Genomic DNA, 22,853 nt, shown 5'->3' with positions numbered 1-22,853 from the left:
AACACTCATAAAAGCTCTATTTACTTCAGTTAGAAAACCATGTAGCATATCATTTGCTTTTGCAAAATTCATGCTGTGCTTTTATAATTTAACAAGGCAATAAAAGATGAATGCTTTTCTTTTCTAGATTCATTTAAAGCCAGTCACACTTCTAACTGAACAAGATCATGTGGAACATAATCTGGCTGCTGAGAGAAGGAAAGTTCGACTACAACACGAAGAAACTTTTAACAATTTAATGAAGGAAAGTAGCAAGTTCAATGGTCAGTAAATGCACTTCTAAGAACTTAAATTCTATGACTGTGACAGGCAAAGGAATCTTTTCTTAGAGCACTCTTATTTTCACCTTATTATTACCATTCAGTCCTGGTGATGCTAGGTATCTTTTAATTTTTTTTTTTTTTTTTTTTGAGACAAAGTCTCACTCTGTCATCTAGGCTAGAGTGCAGTGGCCCTCTCGGCTCACTGCAACCTCCACCTCCCAAGTTCAAGCGATTCTCCTGCCTCAGCCTCTCAAGTAGCTAGGATCACAGGCGTGTGCTACCACGCCCAGCCAACTTCTGTATTTTTGGTAGAGACAGGATTTCACCATCTTGGTCAGGCTGGTTTCAAACTCCTGACCTCTAGTGATCCACCCACCTCGGCCTCCCAAAGTTCTGGGGCCACAGGCGTGAACCACCGCTCCTGGCTGACACTAAGGTATCTTTTCCAACAAACCCAGTGGCTGGAGAAGAAAGGGACTGGCCATTGAGAATGTAATTGCTGGCACCTAAGGCCTCTTTAAATTGGAAGATCTCCAGGAGAGGAGATGGGAAAAAGGGTGACAGGGACCAGGCAGTCATTAGTAAGCATGTGTTCACTAATGATGGCTGAATGAAGGGTCGATGACAATGCTATACATTGACACGGTGCTTCATGGCTTACCAAGCAGTTCACATCCACGGTTTCATAGGAGCTGCATGTAATCTCAAAAGAGCAGGAAGCTGCAACTCTGAGCAGGAAAGAAACTTGCTGAAGAACATATGGGATATGAGCGGAGGCTGTAAGATCCTGCTCCTGTTGCCTGGTGCTTTCTACAGTCACGCTGTATTTTATGAACCACACTTCCTTAGTTCTCTGGCAGTGATTTCCTGGGCTCTTTGACGCCTCCTGGAGCCAGAATGGTGGGGAAAGGCAGAGCCCCTCCCTTGCCCCTCCTCTGCCCTTTCTTTATGTATGACCCCATCTTCTGAAGCCCCAGGGGATGACACTGGAGAGCACAATGCGGGAGGGGAGGAAGTGGAGTGAGCCTGCCCAGGCCCAACAAGCTCACCACTGCCAGGAGGGCAGACGGGTCAACACCCCTTGGCTCCAAAGGAAGGCACAGGAACAAGAGGCAGGAAAGGAGAGGACAAGAACATATCAGGATAAGGATGCCAAAAGAGAAGAGAAAGAGTGCATGGAAAGGCCAGAGGAAAGAGAGAGGTAGCAGCCAGGGTGGCGGAAATTCAGAGCCTTTATTCTGCCCCAGGTGATATTCTGGGACCACCCCACAGAAGACTTCTGGGGTGAAAAAGAGATTTTTCAAAGGTTTCTACTCATTGCTGACCTTTCAAAGGGCAATACCTATTACCAAGAGATTTTTTTTTTTGAGACAGTCTCATTCTTGTTGCCCAGGCTGGAGTGCAATAGTGTGATCTCAGCTCACTTCAACCTCTGCCTCCCAGGTTTAAGTTCAATTCTCCTGCCTCAGCCTCCCAAGTAGCTGGTATTACAGGTGCACGCCACCACACGCAGCTAGTTTTGTACTTTTAGTAGAGACAGCATTTCACCATGTTGGTCAGACTGGTCTCAAATTCCTGACCTCAAGTGATCTGTCCACCCTGGCCTCCAAACGTGCTGGGTTACAGGTGTGAGCCACCGTGCCTGGCCCAGACCAAGTTATTTTTAAGGAAATAAAGACTTCATCATTAAATGGCAGTGTTAAGAAGAGCGAGGCTCCTTTTGTAAAGCTGGTTACAGCACCAAAATACATTTCAAATGCATTTTGCTCAAGTAATAAATAGCTGAACCAAGAGAACAACCCTGAGGCAGATGAGACAACCATTAATAAAAAGCAAAACCCTGCTGTCTCCTCATCCCTAAAATCCCAAAAAAGAAATGAAATGGCAGATAAAATACTTACTAATAAGCAAACCCTTACTATATATGACAAGTAAATTTCTTAGGCCATCTTAGGAAAACTCAGGCATTTAACGCAGTTTTTAGTAAGTATATGCAGTTCCCCTAGTTTTACTGGTCTTCTTTTCTGCAGTTATGTCTTTAAAAAAGCTTTTTGTTCTCATCGAAATTACACTACCTGAATTTGTAAGGAGAAAGTAGAAATAAGCCACTAAACAACCAGAAATCTGATTGACAATGTCAAAAAACAGTTCTTTTTTTTTTTTTTTTTTTTTTTTTTTTGAGACAGGGTCTTGCTCTGTCACCCAGGCTGGAGTGCAGTGGCTCGATCTCTGCTCACTGCAATCTCTGCCTCCCGGGTTCAGGTGATTCTCCCGCCTCAGTCTCCGGAATAGCTGGAAATACAGGCACATACCACTATGCCAGGCTAATTTTTGTATTTTTAGTAGAAACAGGTTTCACCATGTTGGCCAGGCTGGCCTTGAACTCTTGACCTCAGGTGATCCTCTTGCCGTGGCCTCCCAAAGTGTTGGGATTACAGGTGTGAGTCACCACGCCTGGCAAAAAACAGTTCTTTTGAAATCTGTGGATATTCATCCAGAGAGTCTTGTAAGAACTGCTTCCATCCTCTCCAAGTCATCTGTCATGTGACTCACATGTCTGAAGGTCATCCTCCATCATTTTACCTGGAACTCTCTAGAGCAAGCTGCTGCCCATGAGAAAGAGGGGGACCCTGTGATATGTGAGGTGCTGGCCAGGTGGAAGGACTCCTTCCGTCTCAGCAGAGAGAAAGGACAGACCACCACACTGACTGGCAGTGCTTCCAACAGTTATGTATGAAATGCCTGTCGCGTGCCGGGAGCCTGTTTGCCACTAGAGGTATAAAGGTGAAAAATGCAGGGTCTTTGCTCTCGAGAAACTTGTAGTTTAGTGCTGGAGACAGACAGTAGTAGTTTCTAAATAATATAGAGAGTGAACAGAGGTGTAGATGCTAAGTAATGTGGGAGCCCAGAGGAAGGGCCCTTAGGGGGTTCACAAGAGACTCGCTGGAGGAGGGGCTACGAGAAGCAAGTTGGGAAGACGAGGAAGCGCGTAGCAGCGAGAGTGAAGGCACGGAGGCATGAACCAGCACGCTGTGTGCTGGGAAGCCACCAACACGAGAGTATTGCTAGAGAGAAAATGCAAGGGAGAGGGAGGCAGGAGAGGAGGAAGGTAGGACTGGGTCATGGAGGCTCCCTGGGGCATGCTGAGAAGCTTGGCCTTTCTTCTATTCTTGATGGGAGCTGTTGAAGGGTTTGGAGCAGGGTTGGGGCACGACTGGGTTTGCACTTAGTATGGTTACTCTGGGTAGAGGTAGAGAGACCAGGGGAGAGGTGAGGAGATCCTAAACCAGGAAGTGATAATGAGGAGAGACAGGAGGGAGAGAGTTTAAAAATATACACGAGGCCACGCACAGTGGCTCATGCCTGTAATCCCAGCACTTTAAGAGGCCAAGGCGGGTGGATCATAAGGTCAGGAGTTTGAGACCAGCCTGGCCAACATAGTGAAACTCCATCTCAACTAAAAACAACTACAAAAAAAAAATTTAGCTGGGCATGGTGGTAGGCACCTGTAATCCCAGCTACTTGGGAGGCTGAGGCAGGAGAATTGCTTGAACCCAGGTGGTGGAGGTTGTAGTGAGTTGAGATCACACCACTGCACTCCAGCCCATGCGACAGTGGGAGACTCTGTCTCAAAAAAATATATACATATGTATGTCTCAAAAAACATATATATATATTTTTTGAGACAGAGTCTCATATATATATATGAGGTTACACCAACAGAATAGGGTCACTGATTGGCTGTGGGGAGAAAGGCAAGGACAAAGGAGCGTAGGCTGACTCCAGGGTGTCTGCCTGGAGCAGCCAGTTAGCAGTTGTGCTATGAACTGAGATCATGGATCTGAGGGGCAGGGAAGAGCAATTTTCAGGAGGTAGATGATGAGTTCAGTTTTAGGCATGTGGAGTCTGACTTGCCTGTGGACATCCAAAAGGAAGAGACCACGGCTGGGGAGATACCACCTGAGAAACAACCGCTTAGAGAGGCAGCTCAAATGAAGACAGTACCTGCACCGCACAGGGTGCTGGGCCAAGAACAGAACCCACAGAGCACAGGCATCTAAGAGAGGATCCGGGAAGACGAACCTATGAAGGACACCTCGAGGGACTCATCAGAGGGGCGCAGGGAGAGCTGGAGAGAGCAGTGTCACACGCCAAGGGAGTAGAGTTACAAGAAGAAACAATAATTGGTCAACTGCGTTCCAGGAAGTGAGGAATAAAACCTGTCTACTGGACTGGGAATCAGGAAGGCACTGGTGATGTTGGCAAGTGTGGGGTTAGAAGTTTGGGAGACATTTGGATGACCTTGATTACTTAGAGGAATAATGGGATGGGGGACAGTTTGCCATAACCTTTATGCCATATGCACAGGCCAAATTAAACATTCTTATCACCAGGCTTGTTTGACGCATGTGTACAAGGATGCGAGGGGTAGGGAGGGAGGTAGAGCTGCAGCCTCCTCGCCCCTGACAGCCCGAGTGCCATCCGTTGCGGGACATGTGGACGGTGAGGACTCTTAGAGCAGCTTGACTAGTTCAGAGCCTTTGCTTTTGTGGAAAATGGGTGTATTGTGTCCCACAGCAGCACTAGCATTTGGCAGGAACTCACTTCTCTCAAGGTGTTTTCCTTCACTCCAGCCATCAGAGGTGGAACTTGCTCCTTTCTGGTCTCTGGACGCAGCCCCGCAGGAAGCAGGAGGCTTCCATCAGCCCACTCACCCCTAAACCATCCACCTGGGGAGAGCCACCTCCTCCCACTGGACTTACTCCTAAAGGCCAATTGCTAGGAGCCCGGCCTATGCATTGGCTCATCTTTCTCTCATAGTCACTGGTTGCCCCAGCATTAAGCTTCTCTTTGTATTTTCTCACCCAGTACTTTCTTATCCAGATCTGTAACCAAGTCCTCTGATTTTGCAAAACCATCCTTCTATCTCTGTGAGTTCAATTGTTTTGATTTTTAGATTCCACAAATAGGTGAGAACATGCGATGTTTGTCTTTCTGTGCCTTACTTATTTTGCTTGACATAATGACCTCAGTTGCATCCATGTTGTTGGAAATGACAGGATCTCCTTCTGTATTATGCTGAATAGTACTGTAATAGGTCTATCACCAAAACCTCTGACTTTACTTTTCTCAGCTTGCTGAGGCAAGGTAAAAAATAAACAAAACAAGAGCCAGGCCTGGTGGCTCACACCAGTAAAATAACCCAGCACTTTGGGAGGCCAAGGCGTGTGGATCACAAGGTCAGGAGATCGAGACCATCCTGGCTAGCACGGTGAAACCCCGTCTCTAATGAAAATACAAAAAATTAGCCAGGCTTGGTGGCATGCTCCTGTAGTCCCAGCTACTTGGGAGGCTGAGGCAGGAGAATGGCTTGAACCAGGGGGTTGGAGGTTGCAGTGAGCCAAGATTGCACCACTGCACTCCAGCCTGGGTGACAGAGCAAGACTCCATCTCAAAAAATAATAATAAAAATTTTAAAAAAACAAAACAAGATCTGTAAAATGAGAATAATAAAGGTACTTACATCATGGGTTTATGGGATCATTAAATGAGTTAATATAGAAAGTGTCAGGCATGCAGAAAGTGCTGTCATTTCTATTATAGTTTGAGAGGTTCCCACCACAGGAGGAATTAGAGCCAACAGTTAAAGACAGATACTTCAAAGGAACTTTGCTGTGAAGGATGAAAGAAATAGCCTGGAGCTAGAGGAGACCCTCAAAGTCAAGCGACATTGTTTTTCAGGGTAGGAGAAATTTGGTCATGGTTCAAAGTTGATCAAGATAGTTGATGAGGCCTGGCGGTGGCTCACACCTGTAATCCCAGCACTTTGGGAGACTGAGGCAGGTGGATCATTTGAGATTAGGAGTTCGAGACCATGGTGAAACCCTGACTCTACTAAAAATACAAAAAATTAGCTGGGTGTAGTGGTGCACTCCTGTAATTCCAGCTACTTGGGAGGCTGAGGCAAGAGAATTGCTTGAACCCAAGAGGTGAGCCAAGATCGCACCACTGAGGTCCAGACTGGGCCACAGAGCCAGATTCAGTCTCAAAAAAAATAATAAATAATAAATTAAAAGATAATTGATAAAAATAATTATTGAGGAAGAAGTTGATTATAAAAGAAAGATACAATTCAGGTCAAATCTGTACTTCAGACCCTGGGAAATTGTTGTTATGTGTTTGTCTGGGAGGAATGAGGATCTCTGCTAGCCTGAGCTCCTTTGCGAGGCTTTGTCTATTGGGAAGGGTTGCTGGGACACTGACTCAAGCTGTCTTCACACCCCACTCAAGGTCACATGAGCCAGGTAAACGTGGGTGGCTGCATTGGCTTCTTCTGGTGTTGTACAAGTTGCACTAATAAATGAAATCAGCAGGAGACAATTTGCCTGCACAACACTAACAGTACTTTGAGTACTGGAGGTAGTCTAAATTAATTAGTAACAGGCACACACGACAGTCCCTCAGTTACAGAGATGAAACGATTACAATTGACTTGAGTTTCAGTTTTTTAGAAAGTTATCCAGATTAGATCTACATGTCTGGATCAATTTAGAATTACAGATTTTTTTAAAAGTCTGCTTTTATCATCTGCTTTGTTTAATCTGCCCTAACATAGATTATTCTACGTTCTTTCACACAAAACAACTTTTAACCTAATTCCATTGATCTGATTTTATTTTTGGAAATTTTGCTAACTTCCATGCCAGCAAAGGTGCCAGAGAACTTAAAAGCAATTTCTCTTAAAGAACATAAGAATCAGACTCTGACATTTAAAGTTGCTGTGTAGTGTGCGATTTCTCCACCCTTAGATCTGACGGAGTTGGTTTTTGACAGGACAGTGTGTGATCTAAAAGAAGAGAACCAGATCATCTCTGTTCTTGAACCATGTTTTTAGAAAACCAGGGGTTTGCATTGGTTATAAATATCAAACATAAAAGATAGATTGGAATATTTTTTGAGATGTATGATGGAAATGCATATTATTGTAACAGTGAGAACGTTGAATCCAGATCATATCCTTTCAGAAGGAAAGAAAAAAGAGATGAGATTAGTTTTGTAAAAGCAGGATATTTCTGGGATGTGTATATAAGCACACACATCCCATAAATACTACTGGGTCATTATTTGCAAGTTTGACATGTAGGGGAGAAACTTATGATTTGAAGCATTTTAATTCTAATTTTTCAGTAAGAAAATTAGATCTTGAGAGCATTATCCTGGTTAATTTTCTGGATATGCAGAAAGAAAACTAGGTCTAGCATGACCTCAATTCAGGTCAGATTTCCTGATCTACAAATATAGAGTGAATGTAAAGTTGTCTAAGCAGGACGATGACACAGTAAGAACATCCAAAGTACAAGAATTGAACCTGATCACTCAAAGCCGGCAGAAAGGATCAGGTCTGTTTACTTAACCCAAACCAGAACTGTGAGCCTGAATTGCTCTCTGAACCTGAGAAAACCCTGTTTTTTCTTTGGTTGTAAATTAGCTGCAAATAAGCAAACTCTTGCACCAAAATCATTTAGCCCAATATATTTCTGCGTACGTATCATAGCTGATGCTGGTGCATGTATAACCTTATCTAGCACCTCCCTCTACAGGTTCCAATGTATACTGTATGTGTCTTCATAGGAAGCATGTGGTTTCTCTTTAAAGTTATCCCTCAGAAAAGAAGGAGCTGCTTTATATTTGAGTCTTTATGATGTCTCTTATGTCATGAGGCCTTCTCTTAATTTTTTTATTTTATAAAAACTATTTTTAAAGAGGTAGTACATGCACAGGGTAAAAAATGCAAAATGCATAAAAAAGCATATAGTTAAACAGTAAGTCTGCCCACCGTTTCACTTTCTACCTTCAGAGACAATCACTATCACACACACTTTAATTTTTGTGGTTACATAGTAGGTGTATATATTTATGAGCTATATGAAATATTGTTATACAAGCATGCAAATGTGTAATAATCACATCATGTAAATTGGGGTATCCATTCCTTCAAGCATGAGAAAGAATCCAATGCTACTTGTTATTTTTAAATATATAATTATCACTGACTATAGTCACCCTGTTGTGCTGTCAAATACTGGGTCTCATCCATTCTTTCTGACTGTATTTTTTGTACCCGTTAACCATGTCCACCTTCCCACTGCCATTCTCAGTCTCTGGTAAGCATGCTTCTGCTCTCTATCTCCATGAGTTCAACTGTTTTCATTTTTGGCTCCCACAAATAAGTGAGAACAAGTGATGTTTGTCTTTCTATGCCTTATTTCACTTATCATAATGATCTCCAATTCCATCCATGTTGTTGCAAATGACAGGATCTCATTCTTTTTTATGGCTGCATAGTATTCCACTGTATATATGTATCACATTTTCTTTATTCATTCATCTGTTGATAGACACTTAGGTTGCTTCCAAATTTTTGCTATTGTGAATAGTGCTGCAACAAACATGGGAGTGCAGATATCTCTTCAGTATCCCGATTTCCTTTCTTTTGGGTGTATACTCAGCAATGGGATTGCTGGATCCAATGGTAGTTCTGTTTTTACTTTTTTTTAGAAACCTCCAAACTGTTCTTCACAGGGGTTGTATGCATCAACATTCCCACTAACAGTGTATGAGGGTTCCCTTTTCTCCGCACTCTTACCAGCATTGGTCATTGCCGGTCTTTTGGATAAAAGGCATTTTAACTGGGGTAAGAAGATATCTCATTGTAGTTTTGATTTGCATTTCTCTGATGATCGGTGATGTTGACCACCTTTCCATATGCCTGTTTGCCATTTGCATGTCTTCTTTTGAGAAATAACTATTCAAATCTTTGGCCCATTTTTTAGTCAGATTATTAGATTTTTTTGTAGCGCTCCTTATTATATATTCTGGTCATTAATTGCTTATCAGATGTATTGCTTTCAAATATTTCCTCCCATTCTGTGGGTGGTCCCTTCACTTGGTTAATTGCTTTCTTTGTTGTGCGGGAGCTTTTAAACTTGATGTGATTCTGTTTGTTGATTTTGCTTTGCTTGCCTGTGCTTGTAGGGTATTGCTAAAGAAATTTTTCCCCAGACCAATGTCTTGGAGAGTTTCCCTGATGTTTTCCTGTAGCAGTTTCATAGTTTGAGGTTTTAGATTTAAGCCTTGAATCCATTTTGGTTTTATTTTTGTGTATGGTGAGAGATAGTAGTCTAGTTTCATTCTTCTGTATATGAGTATTCAATTTTCCCAGCACCATTTGTTGAAGAGATTGTCTTTTCCCCAATGTATGTTCTTGGCACCTTTGTTGAATGTGAATTCACTGTGGTTGTGTGAATTTGTCTCTGGGTTCTCAATTCTGTTCCATTGGTCTATGTGTCTGTTTTTATGCCAGTGCCATGCTGTTTTGGTTACTAAAGCTCTGTAGCATAATTTGAAGTCAGGTACTTGTGTTAATTTATTTTAAACAAAATATGTACCATTTGAGTAAGCAACATTAGACTGAAAACAACCTCAATCAATACTAGTTTGTGATATGTATAAAACATCTTCTAATAAAATCAGTTTTAGAAAGAGAGAGAAGTTGAAAGGGATTAAGATTTTTTATTTTCTTTTAAAAAATCACTTTAGAAAGAATTCAGTTTTGATTTCAGCAATATGGTGAATTCATTGTTGGGAAAAAACAAAAATGTCCAGAAAAATATTTACAAACATCTTTGCAAACACATCTCAGCAGGCAGAAAAATAAGAGGAAACTTTGAAGTCCCGAAATGGTGAGAAGACACAAATGCAGCAGTGCAAGGAAGCATTGGGGCTGGCATTTGTTCTGGAGGACCCAGCAAGTGCCTGAAGACATAGAGCTTGTGTGTAATGAGCTGCCTGGGCTCAGGAGACAAAGCCAGGGGGCCATGTGAGGGAGAAGGTTGGATCAGGGACCCTTCCATGGTGCTTCAGCCTCCAAAAAGTGATTCCCCCAGTGAGTCAACTAGAAAAATCCCACCCTCCAGAGAGCCTTAGCCTGAAGGAGAATGGGAAAAAAGTTCTTTCTCTTTGAGGATTCAGTCACAAGTGCATCCTCATGCAGATCTGGATCCTCAGAAGTCACATGACCTGTCTGGGCTAAAACAGAACCAGTAAACTTTACTGTAAAGCAGTGCTGTGTTGTAGGACCCCAGGTGATCTGCCGCTGTTAATGCAGATTCTTTGTGAAAAAATGACTTTAAAGCCAGCTCTCAAGAATTTCCATAGAAAAAGATCCAAGCAGTATGAGATCCTAGCCAAAAATCATAAAAGATAGAAATTAACAAGGCACTAAGATCTAGAAGTGACACAGGTCCCACAAAGTCTGAATGAGGCCCACAAAGACAGCAGATAATGAATTTATCAAGTAAGATGAAGTAAGAATCTTAATATATTTTAAGAAATAAAGAGTATCAAGAGTATGATGCAAGAACAAAAAAAAAGAGATGACCTAGAAGGTTTAACAAAGAAACAAAGGCAATTTCTATAAAAAGAATACATAATAATTAAAATGCAAAACTCAGTGAATGAATGAAATAGCAGGTAAGACAGGGAACTAGAAGATAGATTTGAAAGAGTTACTTAGAACACAGCCAGACAAAGAAATGGGAAATATGCAAGGTAGGTTAGGAGATGTGGAGAATGGAGTGAAATGTCTAACAAGCAAAAAAAAAAAAGCTTCAGAAATGAGACGAGCAAGATTTCAAGCAAATGGTATAAATAGACATTTCATTAAGAGGTAACAAGAATGTTTAATATACAGGTAAAAAATATGTTGGACCTCATTAGTAATCAAGGAAATGCAAATTATAACCAACATGAGATACTCTTGCACACCCACCAAACTGGAAATAGTTGAGTGTCTGATACTAAGCAAAAATAGGGACCAGTGGGGACTCTTGTAAATAGAGGACAGAAGTGTTAGTACAACTATTCTATTACCTAAAAATATTCTATTGCGAGTAAGGCCTATGAACGTGAAGGAAATCAGCCAAGTTAAGTTCATTCATTCATTTCATTTAACAAATATTTATTGAGCACCTATGTTCAGGAATTATATTAGAATTTTTAAAATTCATAGTCCCTGCACCAAAAAGCTTAGGATCTAGTGGGTCACATAATAAAAGGTCACACAAGTAACATAAAACTACAGCCATGAAAGAAAGGTCCTTCGAGAGACCCCGAAGATGGGACTGAGCTGTGGAGGTCAGAGAAGGCTCCTCTGAGGAATGATGACCAAGCTGGGCCACAGAATATGAGTGAAATGGAAGACACAGGTGGTGGTGGCCGGGGTGTTGCTGTAGACAGCTGGGGTGTGATAAATGCTCTGTTGTTGAAGGTAACACGTCCTCAGAGGAAGTGAAAAAAGACTAGTGTGACTGGACCAAAGGGAGAGGGGAAGTGAGGCCAGACCAGGAAGGTAGGGCTTGCAGGCCTGGGAAGGATTTGGGGTTTTATACGGTATCAGCGGGAAGCTACTGACTTGTTTTAAGCTGGGGACTGAAATATCAATGGAAATAAGAAAAAAATAAAAGAGGAAGACCATCAATTAATTATAAATCTAAAATTGCATTGGGAAGTGGAGTTCAGGGTTTCTGTGACTACACTTCTTGATCAGCAGCTGTGACTGTGCCCTGAACACCAACAGCCGCTGAGTGTATCTTCCCTCTCACACTGTAAGCTCAGCTCTGCCTCTGACAGTACAAGCAGGATGGTGCCCCAGTTTGTAAATCCTTTCCCCTCCTCCCCAACAATAGCATGTGAGAAGGAAACCTAGCTGGTGGTTCACTTTGTGATGCAAGAAGCATAACATTTTACTGTTTTGCAACCAGAGTAAATGATTTCTCCATTGTTGAGAGTAAAAACCAATTTGTCAGTAAATGAAGCAGATATGATTCAAAAGAAGCAGAAAGGCCAGGCGTGGTGATTCATGCCTGTACTCTCAGCACTTTGGGAGGCTGAGGCGGGGAGATCACCTGAGGTTAGGAGTTCAAGACGAGCCTGGTCAACATGACGAAATTCCGTCTCTACTAAAAACACAAAAATTAGTCAGGTGTGGTGGCACGCGCCTGTAATCCCAGTTCTTGGGAGGCTGAGGCAGGAGAATCGCTTGAACCTGGGAGCCTGAGGTTGCAGTGAGCCAAGATCTCCTCAATGCGCTCCATGCTCAATGCGCTCCAGCATGGATGACAAAGCGAGACTCTGTCTTTAAAAAAAAAAAAGAGTAGAAGGACATGGAGAAGTATAACAGATTGTGTCTTTCCTGCGTGACTACATTCATTACAAACAGTTTCCACAGGAGGCCACTTTCCTATTCTGAAGTTTTAGTGTTTCAGGCCTCTCAGTGTCTCTGGTCCTTCGTAGCTCAGATTCCTTTATTTTTAACAACTTTATTGTAGTATAATTGACAAACAATGAATGGCCCATATGTAAAGCATACAATTTGATAAGTTTTGACGTAAGTGTCCACTTGCGAAAACATCACCACAGTCAAGATAATGACATATTCGTCACCCCCAACATTTCTGACCCTCTTTGTCTACCCTACCACAAACAACTCAAGTTTCAATGTAACCATTCTTCTAATCAAAATTCCGATAGGCTAGAATATAATCTAAAAGGCCCTTTCTGATGTTATCTTAACCCAATTCACTGCAAATATTCACCATTCAGATGAGAGTCACTCTGTAGAACCTGTCAGTTGGCTCAGTTTTAAGCTTTTGAGAACACTTTAATTTTTCTATAAATCTGAGTTGAATGTACTACCAGGAAGGAAAAGCTGTAGCCCCAGGGCCTATGGTTCACTCCACCATCATTAATGTTTACCTCCACCTTTCAGATCTCATTTCTGAAGAAGAGGAAGGAGCGGTTTCCACTAGGGGCACCTCTGTTCAGAGCATCGAACTGGTCCTCCCACCCCACGCAAACCATCACGGAAATACGTTTGGTGGCCAGATTATGGCTTGGATGGAGACAGTGGCTACTATTTCTGCAAGGTTCTTGGTTTTGACCTTCGAGATATGATTTTGGGACCAGTGAGGAGAAAATAGGGTGTGAGATTCAGTTCTTGGGCTAGTCAAGAAGTCAAGGAAAGAACTGAGGAAAATATTGCCTTTTATAATGATTTGTAAATCATTACTTGCTTACTTTAGGATTAACCTGTCCTTTTGTTTGAAGGTGAATGTTTATTTGGTTCAAAAATAAAAATAAGATGACAGTTTTAATACTTTATTCTGAATTATGAATATTGATCTTGTGAAACTGCAACTCATTGTCTTGATAGCTTATGACAAAATAAATGCAGAATAGAAATGGAAGACAGGCTTCACACTTAAAAAAAGTCAGTCTAGGTTGAAAGTGGTGGTTCACACCTGTAATCCTAGCACTTTGGGAAGCCAAGGCAGGAGGATTGCTTGATGCCAGGAGTTCAAGACCAGCTTGGGCAGCATAGTAAGACCCTGGCTCTACAAAAAAAATTTTTGCTGGTGTGGTGGTGTGCACATGTAGTCCCGGCTAGTTGGGAGGCTGAGGTGGGAGGATCACTTGAGCCCAGGGATTCAAGGCTACAATGAGCTATGATCATGCCGCTGCACTCCAGCCTCTCTATAAATAAGTAAGTAAGTAAATAAATAAAGTCAGTTAGATACAAACCTTTTTAAAGACAATTTACAGTTGGATTTGACCTTTAAAGGTGCTGATTAAAAATCATTATGGCCTAAGAATTAACTGAAACATAGAGAAAGTAAAAAGAGAATAAGAATACTTTTTAAGACTCCTCAATTTCAAAAGGTTATTTTATTCTTAATGGAAAGATGTAGGTAATTGAGCAGCTTTAGGGAACACTCTGTACCCTGGAAATGCATTTGAATAGTATCTGCCCTCCTGACAATTTTCATAACCATTGAAAATGGTTAAGGTTGTATTTCCCTCAAATTAAAATAATTTTATTATTAATATGTCTGTAGTAATGACCATGTTTAGAAACCTGTAGTTATTCTTTCTAAAAATTATGCACAAATAAGCAAGCTTGTTTTTAAAATGAGATTGTCATTTTTAATGACAGTAAAGCAACTGAACATGTCCTATTGTAAAGGCTTACAATATAACTACGGCAGCGTCTGTTCATGTGGTGTTGGCACATAACTATTTTCAAATTTCACACACACAAAAATTATAAAATGTGTCTCTCCTAGCCTTTCAGGCTTGACGTAGCAAGCCAGGTAATTTTTCTGTGGGGAAAAAACTTGTCTTTTGATCTATGGGTGAAATCTGATTAACTGTGAACCTGAAGGATTGTGTGAGGACACTTGCCTTCACTTGAGCCCCACTCCAACCTGGATCACAACTTCTTGGGACTGCAGTCATGAGCTGTCAGGATGACTGTGATTCAAATTAGAACAAAAGGCACTGGTTTGTTGTTCCAAGGGACTTCCATAGGAAACAAGACAAGAGTAGGACTGTTACCAGAGGAGCAGAAGTATCACCATCTGAGTAAAGATCCCACTGCTGGGGACATGGGATTTCCCAAGATGTTGGCAGGTAGCGTGCAGACCCACTCTCAACACACACAATCCAGTTGTTTATTTCAGTCAAGTTTAAAGAAATGCTAATTTGGAAAATAGGTTGAAGACTTGTCTGTGCATCTGTTCAAAGAATGAATGAGTGATCGTGTTCTTCTCTCTCCCTCCCTCTGTCTTCCCAGCCGCCTGTGTCAGGCGCATCTCTTTCTGAAGTCTGTAGATATGTTTAAGTTCCGGGGACCGTCTACGGTTGGAGATCGTCTTGTCTTCACTGCTATTGTCAACAACACATTTCAGACCTGGTAAAGTGAGCTCTTAGGCTGCTATGAAGAAATTTAAACTTGCACAAATGTAATTTTTAATTTCAACCTGGAGGTGAGTATAGGAACTACTTTAGTGAAATTCCATTTTTTTCATGCAATTTTCAAAATCCATGAACACATTTTTAACCCTTTATTCTGCTTAGGGCCTTCTCACACTGAGTAAATAGTGATGGACTGTTTTTTGTCTTTTAGCCCTATGCCCCACTGGCCCAAGATGGACCTGGTTTATACCTGTCATCCCTGTATAATGATTAACTTTTCCATTCAGTCCCAGTGACTAGATAGTCAATCAACTCATAATGGACCTGGTATTACCACCATGAAATCCAAACCACTTCCCAGTTATTTTTATTATTCTTGATACACAATGAAAAGATTTGATTTAGTATTTCTTTGTAAATGTAAAAAATAATATGTTTCCTGTCTAATTTCAATGTTTATTTTTTAATTACAGACTTACTGTTTTTAGGGAAGAAAACTTGACTTTGGCACAATTTAAGCCCTCCCCCACATTGCCAAAATATGTTCATGAATGTATTTAAAGCCCTTCCTAGCCTTTTTCCCACTTGAAAGTGGGGAAGTAAAATGGCAGTGCCCTTAGGCAGTCCATTGACCTGAAAATGGATTTTAATAGTTACACAGATTTGCTGGTAACAAAGAAGAAAACCCAGGCCCTTATCCTCCTGTTGCTTGGAGGAGGTGGCAGCAGTGGGCAAGGAGGCCTAACAGGCCGAGATCCTCTTTGCCCACCGCCCTGCGTCACCCCTCACAGTGTTGAAGTTGGAGTTCGCGTGGAGGCCTTTGACTGTCAGGAATGGGCTGAGGGCCGAGGGCGTCACATCAACAGTGCTTTTCTCATCTACAATGCTGCTGATAAGGAAAATCTCATCACATTTCCCAGAATCCAACCCATTTCAAAGGTCAGTTATTATCACACAAGGTTCAATAGGCAGACCTGTGGGTAGAGAGCTCTACCCAGAATCTCCTTCCACCGGCAACAACCTCTCTGGCTCTTTCCCTCTGTTTTTCTCTCTTTTCAGCATCACAAAGTGAAGTGGGCTTTTTTCTTTTCCTTTCCCCCGCAATCACTCTCATCATTTGTTCAAATGATGGAAGCCCTGAAGACCTAACCTCGACTGGGCCACACGCTGCTTGGGTAGGATGTCACCTTCAGTGTCCTATTTCTGGTTTCTTCTCTCACTTTCTCAACTCCGGCTGTTGATACTGTGCCAAGTTCATGGGAACCATATCTTTCCCTTATCCTGAAATTACCTGATTGCCAGTGTTAATTTTTTCTAAAAACTCTGTAGTGAGAATTGAGTATAATTCTGGTAACAGATAAGATCATCGTCTCCACTTTTGAAAAAGGGAAGAAAACGACTACAAGGATTGCTCCTGTGTCAGTGCAGCCGCCCTGTGTGGAGTCGGCAGAGGCTCTGACTGGACGAAGTCAGTTCACAGAGAGATACCGCATCCCAGTTAGCCGTTTTGACTGATTTAGGAGAAGGATGCTTAAGGATTATAGCACTAAGATTTTATTTTATTTTATTGATTTTCCTTTTTTTTTTTTTAATTAAAGGATGATTTTAGACGCTATTGGGGAGCTATTGCACGCAAAAGAATTCGCCTAGGCAGGTAAGGAACATAAGGTGTAATGATTTTATGGAGTCTTCTCTAATCTCACAAGTTACATAACAAAGAGCCCCTCTCTGGGTCTCTATTCCCACAAAATGGAAAAAGAGAAGGTCTGATGTTTCCTGGCTGTGAAGGCTGATTACTGACTTAGGAAAGTAGTTCTTCCATGTTGTTCCACTGATATCCACTCCTGATGGAAGTTCAAGAAGGTATTATGATTATTGTTGTGGCTAAATGCAGAGGAAAAAAAACTGTCATTTAACATTTTACTATTTTTTCCCCAGGAAATATGTTATTTCCCACAAAAAAGAGGTTCCACTTTCCATACACTGGGATATCAGCAAGCAGGTGATGTTTAATTATTTGGAGCTCTTCATATAAAATTCTCATCTTTACAAAAATGGAAACCCCCTTGCCTGACTGTCTTAGGTTGTGCCTACAAGCTTAAGTGAAAAGGTGGATTATATCAGCCAGTCATGTCAAAATGAAACAAAACCAGGCTATCAGTTACTGCTTACCAATCAGCAGCTTAGCCTTGTCTGACTTCTTACAGTTCGACCCAGGATGCTCTGCCATCAGATATGTTCCAGAAGCATGGCACAGTCCCATCCGGTATCTCACTGTGGCTTGTGCCCACCAGCTTGCAATTTTATAAAAACAATAACAAAGCAGTAGTCATTCGAATATTTTTGACCATTAAATGTAAAGAGAAATCCAAGTTTACTCATTACACATTGATTAGCAGTCATACTGAAAGGTACTTTGTCTTCACTCAGGATACCAACTAAAATACCAGTTGTTAAGAATACAGTTACCTTGTCTGAATTCTAAATTAAGGGTTCAAGATAGAAATTATATGTTAGCTGCAGCTTCGTTCTTTTTAATTTTAATTTTAATTTTTTGGAGATGGCGTCTCCCTCTGTTGCCCAGGCTGGAGTTCAGTGGTGCAATCTTGGCTCATTGCAACCTCCACCTCCTGATGGCGGATTCAAGTGATTCTTCTGCCTCAGCCTTCTGAGTAGCTGGGATTACAGGTTTGCACCACTACACCCAGCTAATTTTTGTATTTTTAGTAGAGATGGGGTTTCACCATGTTGGCCAGGCTGGTCTTGAGCTCTTATTCTCAAGTGATCTGGCTGCCTCAGCCTCCCAAAGTGCTGGGATTATAGGTGTGAGCCACGTCACCCGGCCTGTAGCTTAGTTCTAAACTCAACACTATCACTTGGGCTCGACACATACATCCTCCAACAGTGCCCATTTTTTAAGCAGAAAATATTTGATCACACATCCATGTATTGAACACACAGCTTTAAAAATATTTCTATTCTAGGAATCCCTGAGTGACAGCAATGTGGAGACCCTCAAAAAACTGGCAGCCAAAAGGGGTTGGGAGGTGACCAGCGCTGTGGAAAAGGTAGGACGCCTCCAGGTATTTGTGTAATCGATGGCTTATCACAAATCAAGGCGGTGATGGTGGTGGTGGTTCTACTGCTTCTACCGCTGCTTTTTGCAGCCATAAAAAATGATGAGTTCGTGTCCTTTGTAGGGACATGGATGAATCTGGAAACCATCATTCTCAGCAAACTGACACAAGAATAGAACATCAAACACCGCATGTTCTCACTCATAGGCGGGTGTTGAACAATGAGAACACATGGACACGGGAAGGGGAGCATCACACACTGGGGTCTGTCGGGGGGAAACAGGGGAGGGACAGTGGGAGGTGGGGAGTTGGGGAGAGATAGCATAGGGAGAAATGCCAGATATAGGTGATGGGGAGGAAGGCAGCAAATCACACTGCCATGTGTGTACCTATGCAACAATCTTGCATGTTCTTCACATGTACCTTAAAACCTAAATTGCAATAAATAAATAAATAAGAAGATTAAAAAATCTTTTGAGGCAACAGTTTCTAAGAGGCAAGCATCTTTTCAGCCCTGTCTCTACCAGCTGGTTGATTTGGAGTCCTTCAAATATGCCCTGCATGCTCCTACCGCTGAGCTTAGGTTCTCACACCCCGTCTCCCTCTCCTCCCCTTCTCCATCTACCCAAATCCCACCTGATCTAGATCAAGACAGATGCTTCTCCATAAACCCTCTCCTGCCATGCTTGATTTAAGGAGCTACTTTTTCTAGTAAATCCTTTAGTCATGACTTCTTTAAAATTAATTTTTCTGGCCGAGTGTGCTGGCTCATGCCTGTAACTGTAGTGCTTTGGGAGGTCAAGGCAGAAGGATCGTTGAGGCCAGGGGTTTGATACCAGCCTGGGGAAAATAATGAGCCCCCATCTCTACAAAAAATTTGGAATTAGCTTGCTGTGGTAGGGGACACTTGTAGTCTTAGCTACCCAGAAGGTTGAGGTGGGAGGATCACTTGAGCCAAGGCATTTCAGCCTCCAGTCGGCTATGATTGCATCATTGCACTCCAGCCTGGGCAATAGAGCAAGACTCTGTCTCTAAAAATAATGAACAGTTTGTCAATTAATTATACACTATCTTGTGACATTTCTTCCACAGCTACCTGAAATTAATGTTTAAGGCTTACATGGAAATTTAACTTTTTACACATGGTCTTCTTCCCCTAAGTACATCATAAACTTAAGAAAGAAGCCTCGTCTCGCCTTCTTTGCATCTCTCTTACGACCCATGATAGTGTTTTGCATGCCATCAGGTTTAAAGAGACATACATCATTTGGATCTTAATTTTGTCTAATTTCAGAGGTTTATTAGGAGACCCTCAGAAGCTCATGCCCACACTAACTAGACCGTAAGCTCTCTGAGGGCCGATCTGCTCACCACTACACCCAGACCATGGGAGCGCCTGGCACTTCAGAGATGCTCACTGATGCCGGCACTTCGGCTCCATTCATATTTCAGTATGCACTGATTTTTATCATCAGTGAAGCAGCAGCCTATGAAATAGGATGACCATATGTCCTGATTTTCCTGGGACAGTTCTGGCTTGCAGCTGTTATCCCATCGTAATTATGAACAATGTCTTGGTGTTCCAGTTTGGATGATAAATTATATTGTTACTTCGCCTTAAAATCTAAGTAAATTCAGATGCTACTTCATTGATTCTTTCAGTGCTGACTGTGACCTCTTCTCAATGTTTTGTTTTTGGTTGTTTCCTTTCATGATTTCTTTGCCCTCATTATTAAATCCTTCAGGGGTCTTCCTTATCCCATTTGGATCCAGTTAAGTTTCTGTCTTTGCCTCGTTCAGTGATACAGAAACAGAGGTTTAACTAAACTATTTGTTTCTCTTTCGTAAAAGATGCTTCAATATTTTGTTTAATTCTACTAATATAAAATCTGCTTCTTTCATCATTGCTGGCATCTGAGCGTTCATGAGCAGAAGTGGAAAAGAACAAATTCATGTCTGGAATGAAGTGAAAGAACATATTTAGTGAAGTCATAGAATATATTAAAACTTCAGTTCTTTGGGAGGGTGTGGCCTGAAGCATATCCAAATAAATTTGCTAGTGTTGTAGGACAGCTATCAATGATCAATTCTTAATTTTTGTGGATACTTACTAGAGGGTATTGCATAGTTAAAGAAACATTCTCGTGTTATTTCCATTGAATTTCTTCTTTAAAGATTATACTTATGATAAAAATCTGATTTTAAAAATCTGATGATAAATGTTTTTGAGGAGTTCTCCTTCTCTCCCACTTTTTACAGCTTATATTTTAATTTCAAAATACGACTTTATTTTTTTTCTGTCACCTTTTAGTGGAATAATTCTTACAACACAGTTGCCTGTTAAAAATCATACTTTCGGCCGGGTGCGGTGGCTCACGCCTGTAATCCCAGCACTTTGGGAGGCCGAGGCGGGCAGATCACGAGGTCAAGAGATCGAGACCATCCCGGCCAACATGGTGAAACCCTGTCTCTACTAAAAAATACAAAAATTAGCTGGGCATGGTGGTGCGCGCCTGTAGTCCCAGCTACTCGGGAGGCTGAGGCAGGAGAATTGCTTGAACCCAGGAGGCAGAGATTGCAGTGAGCCGAGATTGCACCACTGCACTCCAGCCTGGCGCCTGGTGACAGAGCAAAACTCTGACTCAAAAAAAAAAAAAAATCATACTTTCTGGCTGGGCACAGTGGCTCACACCTGTAATCCCAGCATTTTGGGAGGCCGAGGCAGGTGGATCACTAGAGGTCAGGAGTTCAAGACCAGCCTGACCAACATGATGAAACCCCATTTCTACTAAAAACAAAACATTATCCAGGTGTCATGGTGGGTACCTGTAATCTCAGCTGCTTGGGAGGCTTAGGCATGAGAATCACTTGAACCTGGGAGGTGGAGGTTGCAGTGAGCTGAGATCATGCCACTGCACTCCAGCCTGGGCAACAGAGTGAGACCCTGTATCAAAAATAAAAAATTTTAAAAAAAGAATCATACTTTCCTCAAAGCTGGGTCTGACAGCATCCACCTGTAGTCCTAGCTACTCAGGTATCTGAGGCAGAAGGATTGCTTGAGCCTAGGAGTTTGAGGCCAGTCTGGGCGACATAAAATGACCTTGTCTCTAAAAAAAACAAAACCATGTTTTTCCCAGGTTTTCAATACAGATTGGACGGTAAACGTCTCAGATTGTAGTATATGTGATGAAATTGGATAGAGCTTATGGTTTTAACTCATTTCATGCTTCATGTATAATGAATAGAATTAATTGTAGTAGTAATACAAGGAGCAAAAGGTGTATTTTGGAAACATCACACAGGTGAAGAATAATTATAAGTTCATTTATTAACAAGTGAGAGACTGTAGTGCTAAAACCATAAAAGTCAGCTCTTGGTGGATCACCACGTTAGGAGTTCAAGACCAGCCTGACCAACATGGTGAAACCCCATCTCTGCTAAAAATACAAAAATATATAAATAAATAGCCAGATGTGATGGCACACACCTGTAGTCCCAGCTACTTGGGAGGCTGAGGCAGGAGAATCGCTTATACCTGGGAGGTGGAGATTGCAGTGAGCCAGGATGGTGCCACTGCACTCCAGCCTGGGTGATGGAGCTAGACTCCATCTCAAAAGGAAAAAAAAAAGTCAGCTCTTACAAGCAATTCCAAGTAAGAGAAGACAGTTATATAGGAAGAACTTCAGAGAGGAGGTCATTCTTACCTCCTTGAAGATAGTGTCAGGAGTGGACTGCTGAGGGAGAAATAGGGCTTTCTAGGCAGTGGGTAGTTTGAGCCAAGTTCTCCTCGTGGAAATTAGCATTGTGTAGGAGACTGGCCTGACAGGAGTAGCTTTTTATTAAAGGAAGACCTGGGGTGTACTGGGAAAACTATGGTGAAAGCCAGAATGACACGAACAATCTGAAAACCTTTACAAAGGACAGACTCCCAGTATAGGAAACAGAGCTGAGGGGAACTATTCTCATGGAGTTAGGGGAAGGGCTGGGCCCAGAGCTCTGCCTGTCCGACCCCCACCTCCTTGGCCCCTGTGGTCATCTCCAGATGCCTCCAAGAAAAATGAAGGCTCCCCTAGGCTTCTGTAAAAACCACTTTTGTCCTCTTTCCCTCAGTGTAGTCTCAACAACGTATTTGTTAATAGATGGTGCAAAAGTTCTAAAATTTTTAGTTGTTTCCTCTTGTACTGTTTGTTTTTTTGAGACAGAGTCTCACTCTGTTGCCCAGGCTAGAGTGCAGTGGTGTGATCTCGGCTCACTGTAACCTCCACCCGCCAGGTTCAAGGGATTTTTGTGCCTCGGCCTCCCAAGCAGTTGGGACTACAGACACACGCCACCACGCCTGGCTAATTTGTATATTTTCACTAGAGATGGGATTTCACCGTGTTGACCAGGCTGGTCTCAAACTCCTGACCTCAGGTGATCCACCTGCCTAGGCCTCCCACAGTGTGGGGATTACAAGCCCTTTTGTACTATTTGTATAAGACATTCACAATCAAAAAGAGTCTTATTAGAATAAAAAAAAATATATCACTAATAAAATGTTAGCAAGCTCCAGCAGACTTTGAGCCTGCTTGCTTTAAGCTTCATTTCATAGAAGAAAATTCTCCAACCATCAAATGATAAAGCAAATGTTTGAGTTGGTGTATTAGTTCATCCTCACATCGCTACAAAGAACTACCTGAGACTGGCTAATTTTTAAAGA

General features: G+C 42.0%; 1 protein-coding gene across 1 annotated transcript in view; it reads left to right on the top strand.

Annotated features, from left to right (window-relative positions):
* Positions 1-22,853, top strand: part of ACOT12 (acyl-CoA thioesterase 12) — a 68,338-nt gene that overhangs the window by 25,292 nt on the left and 20,193 nt on the right. The window contains exons 5-11 of the mRNA XM_021665402.2: positions 128-263; positions 13,093-13,249; positions 14,956-15,075; positions 15,869-16,016; positions 16,676-16,731; positions 17,016-17,079; positions 18,062-18,145. Of these exons, the coding sequence (XP_021521077.2) occupies positions 128-263; positions 13,093-13,249; positions 14,956-15,075; positions 15,869-16,016; positions 16,676-16,731; positions 17,016-17,079; positions 18,062-18,145 (765 nt within the window). The remainder of the gene's footprint in view (positions 1-127; positions 264-13,092; positions 13,250-14,955; positions 15,076-15,868; positions 16,017-16,675; positions 16,732-17,015; positions 17,080-18,061; positions 18,146-22,853) is intronic.

The sequence above is a fragment of the Aotus nancymaae genome, unplaced genomic scaffold, assembly GCF_030222135.1.
Source record: "Aotus nancymaae isolate 86718 unplaced genomic scaffold, 86718_ANA_hifiasm-v0.15.2.pri h1tg000014l, whole genome shotgun sequence".
NCBI classification, from domain to species: Eukaryota; Metazoa; Chordata; class Mammalia; order Primates; family Aotidae; genus Aotus; species Aotus nancymaae.
The sequence above is the reverse complement of the archived record's forward strand: the minus strand, read 5'-3'. Positions and strand labels throughout refer to the sequence as shown.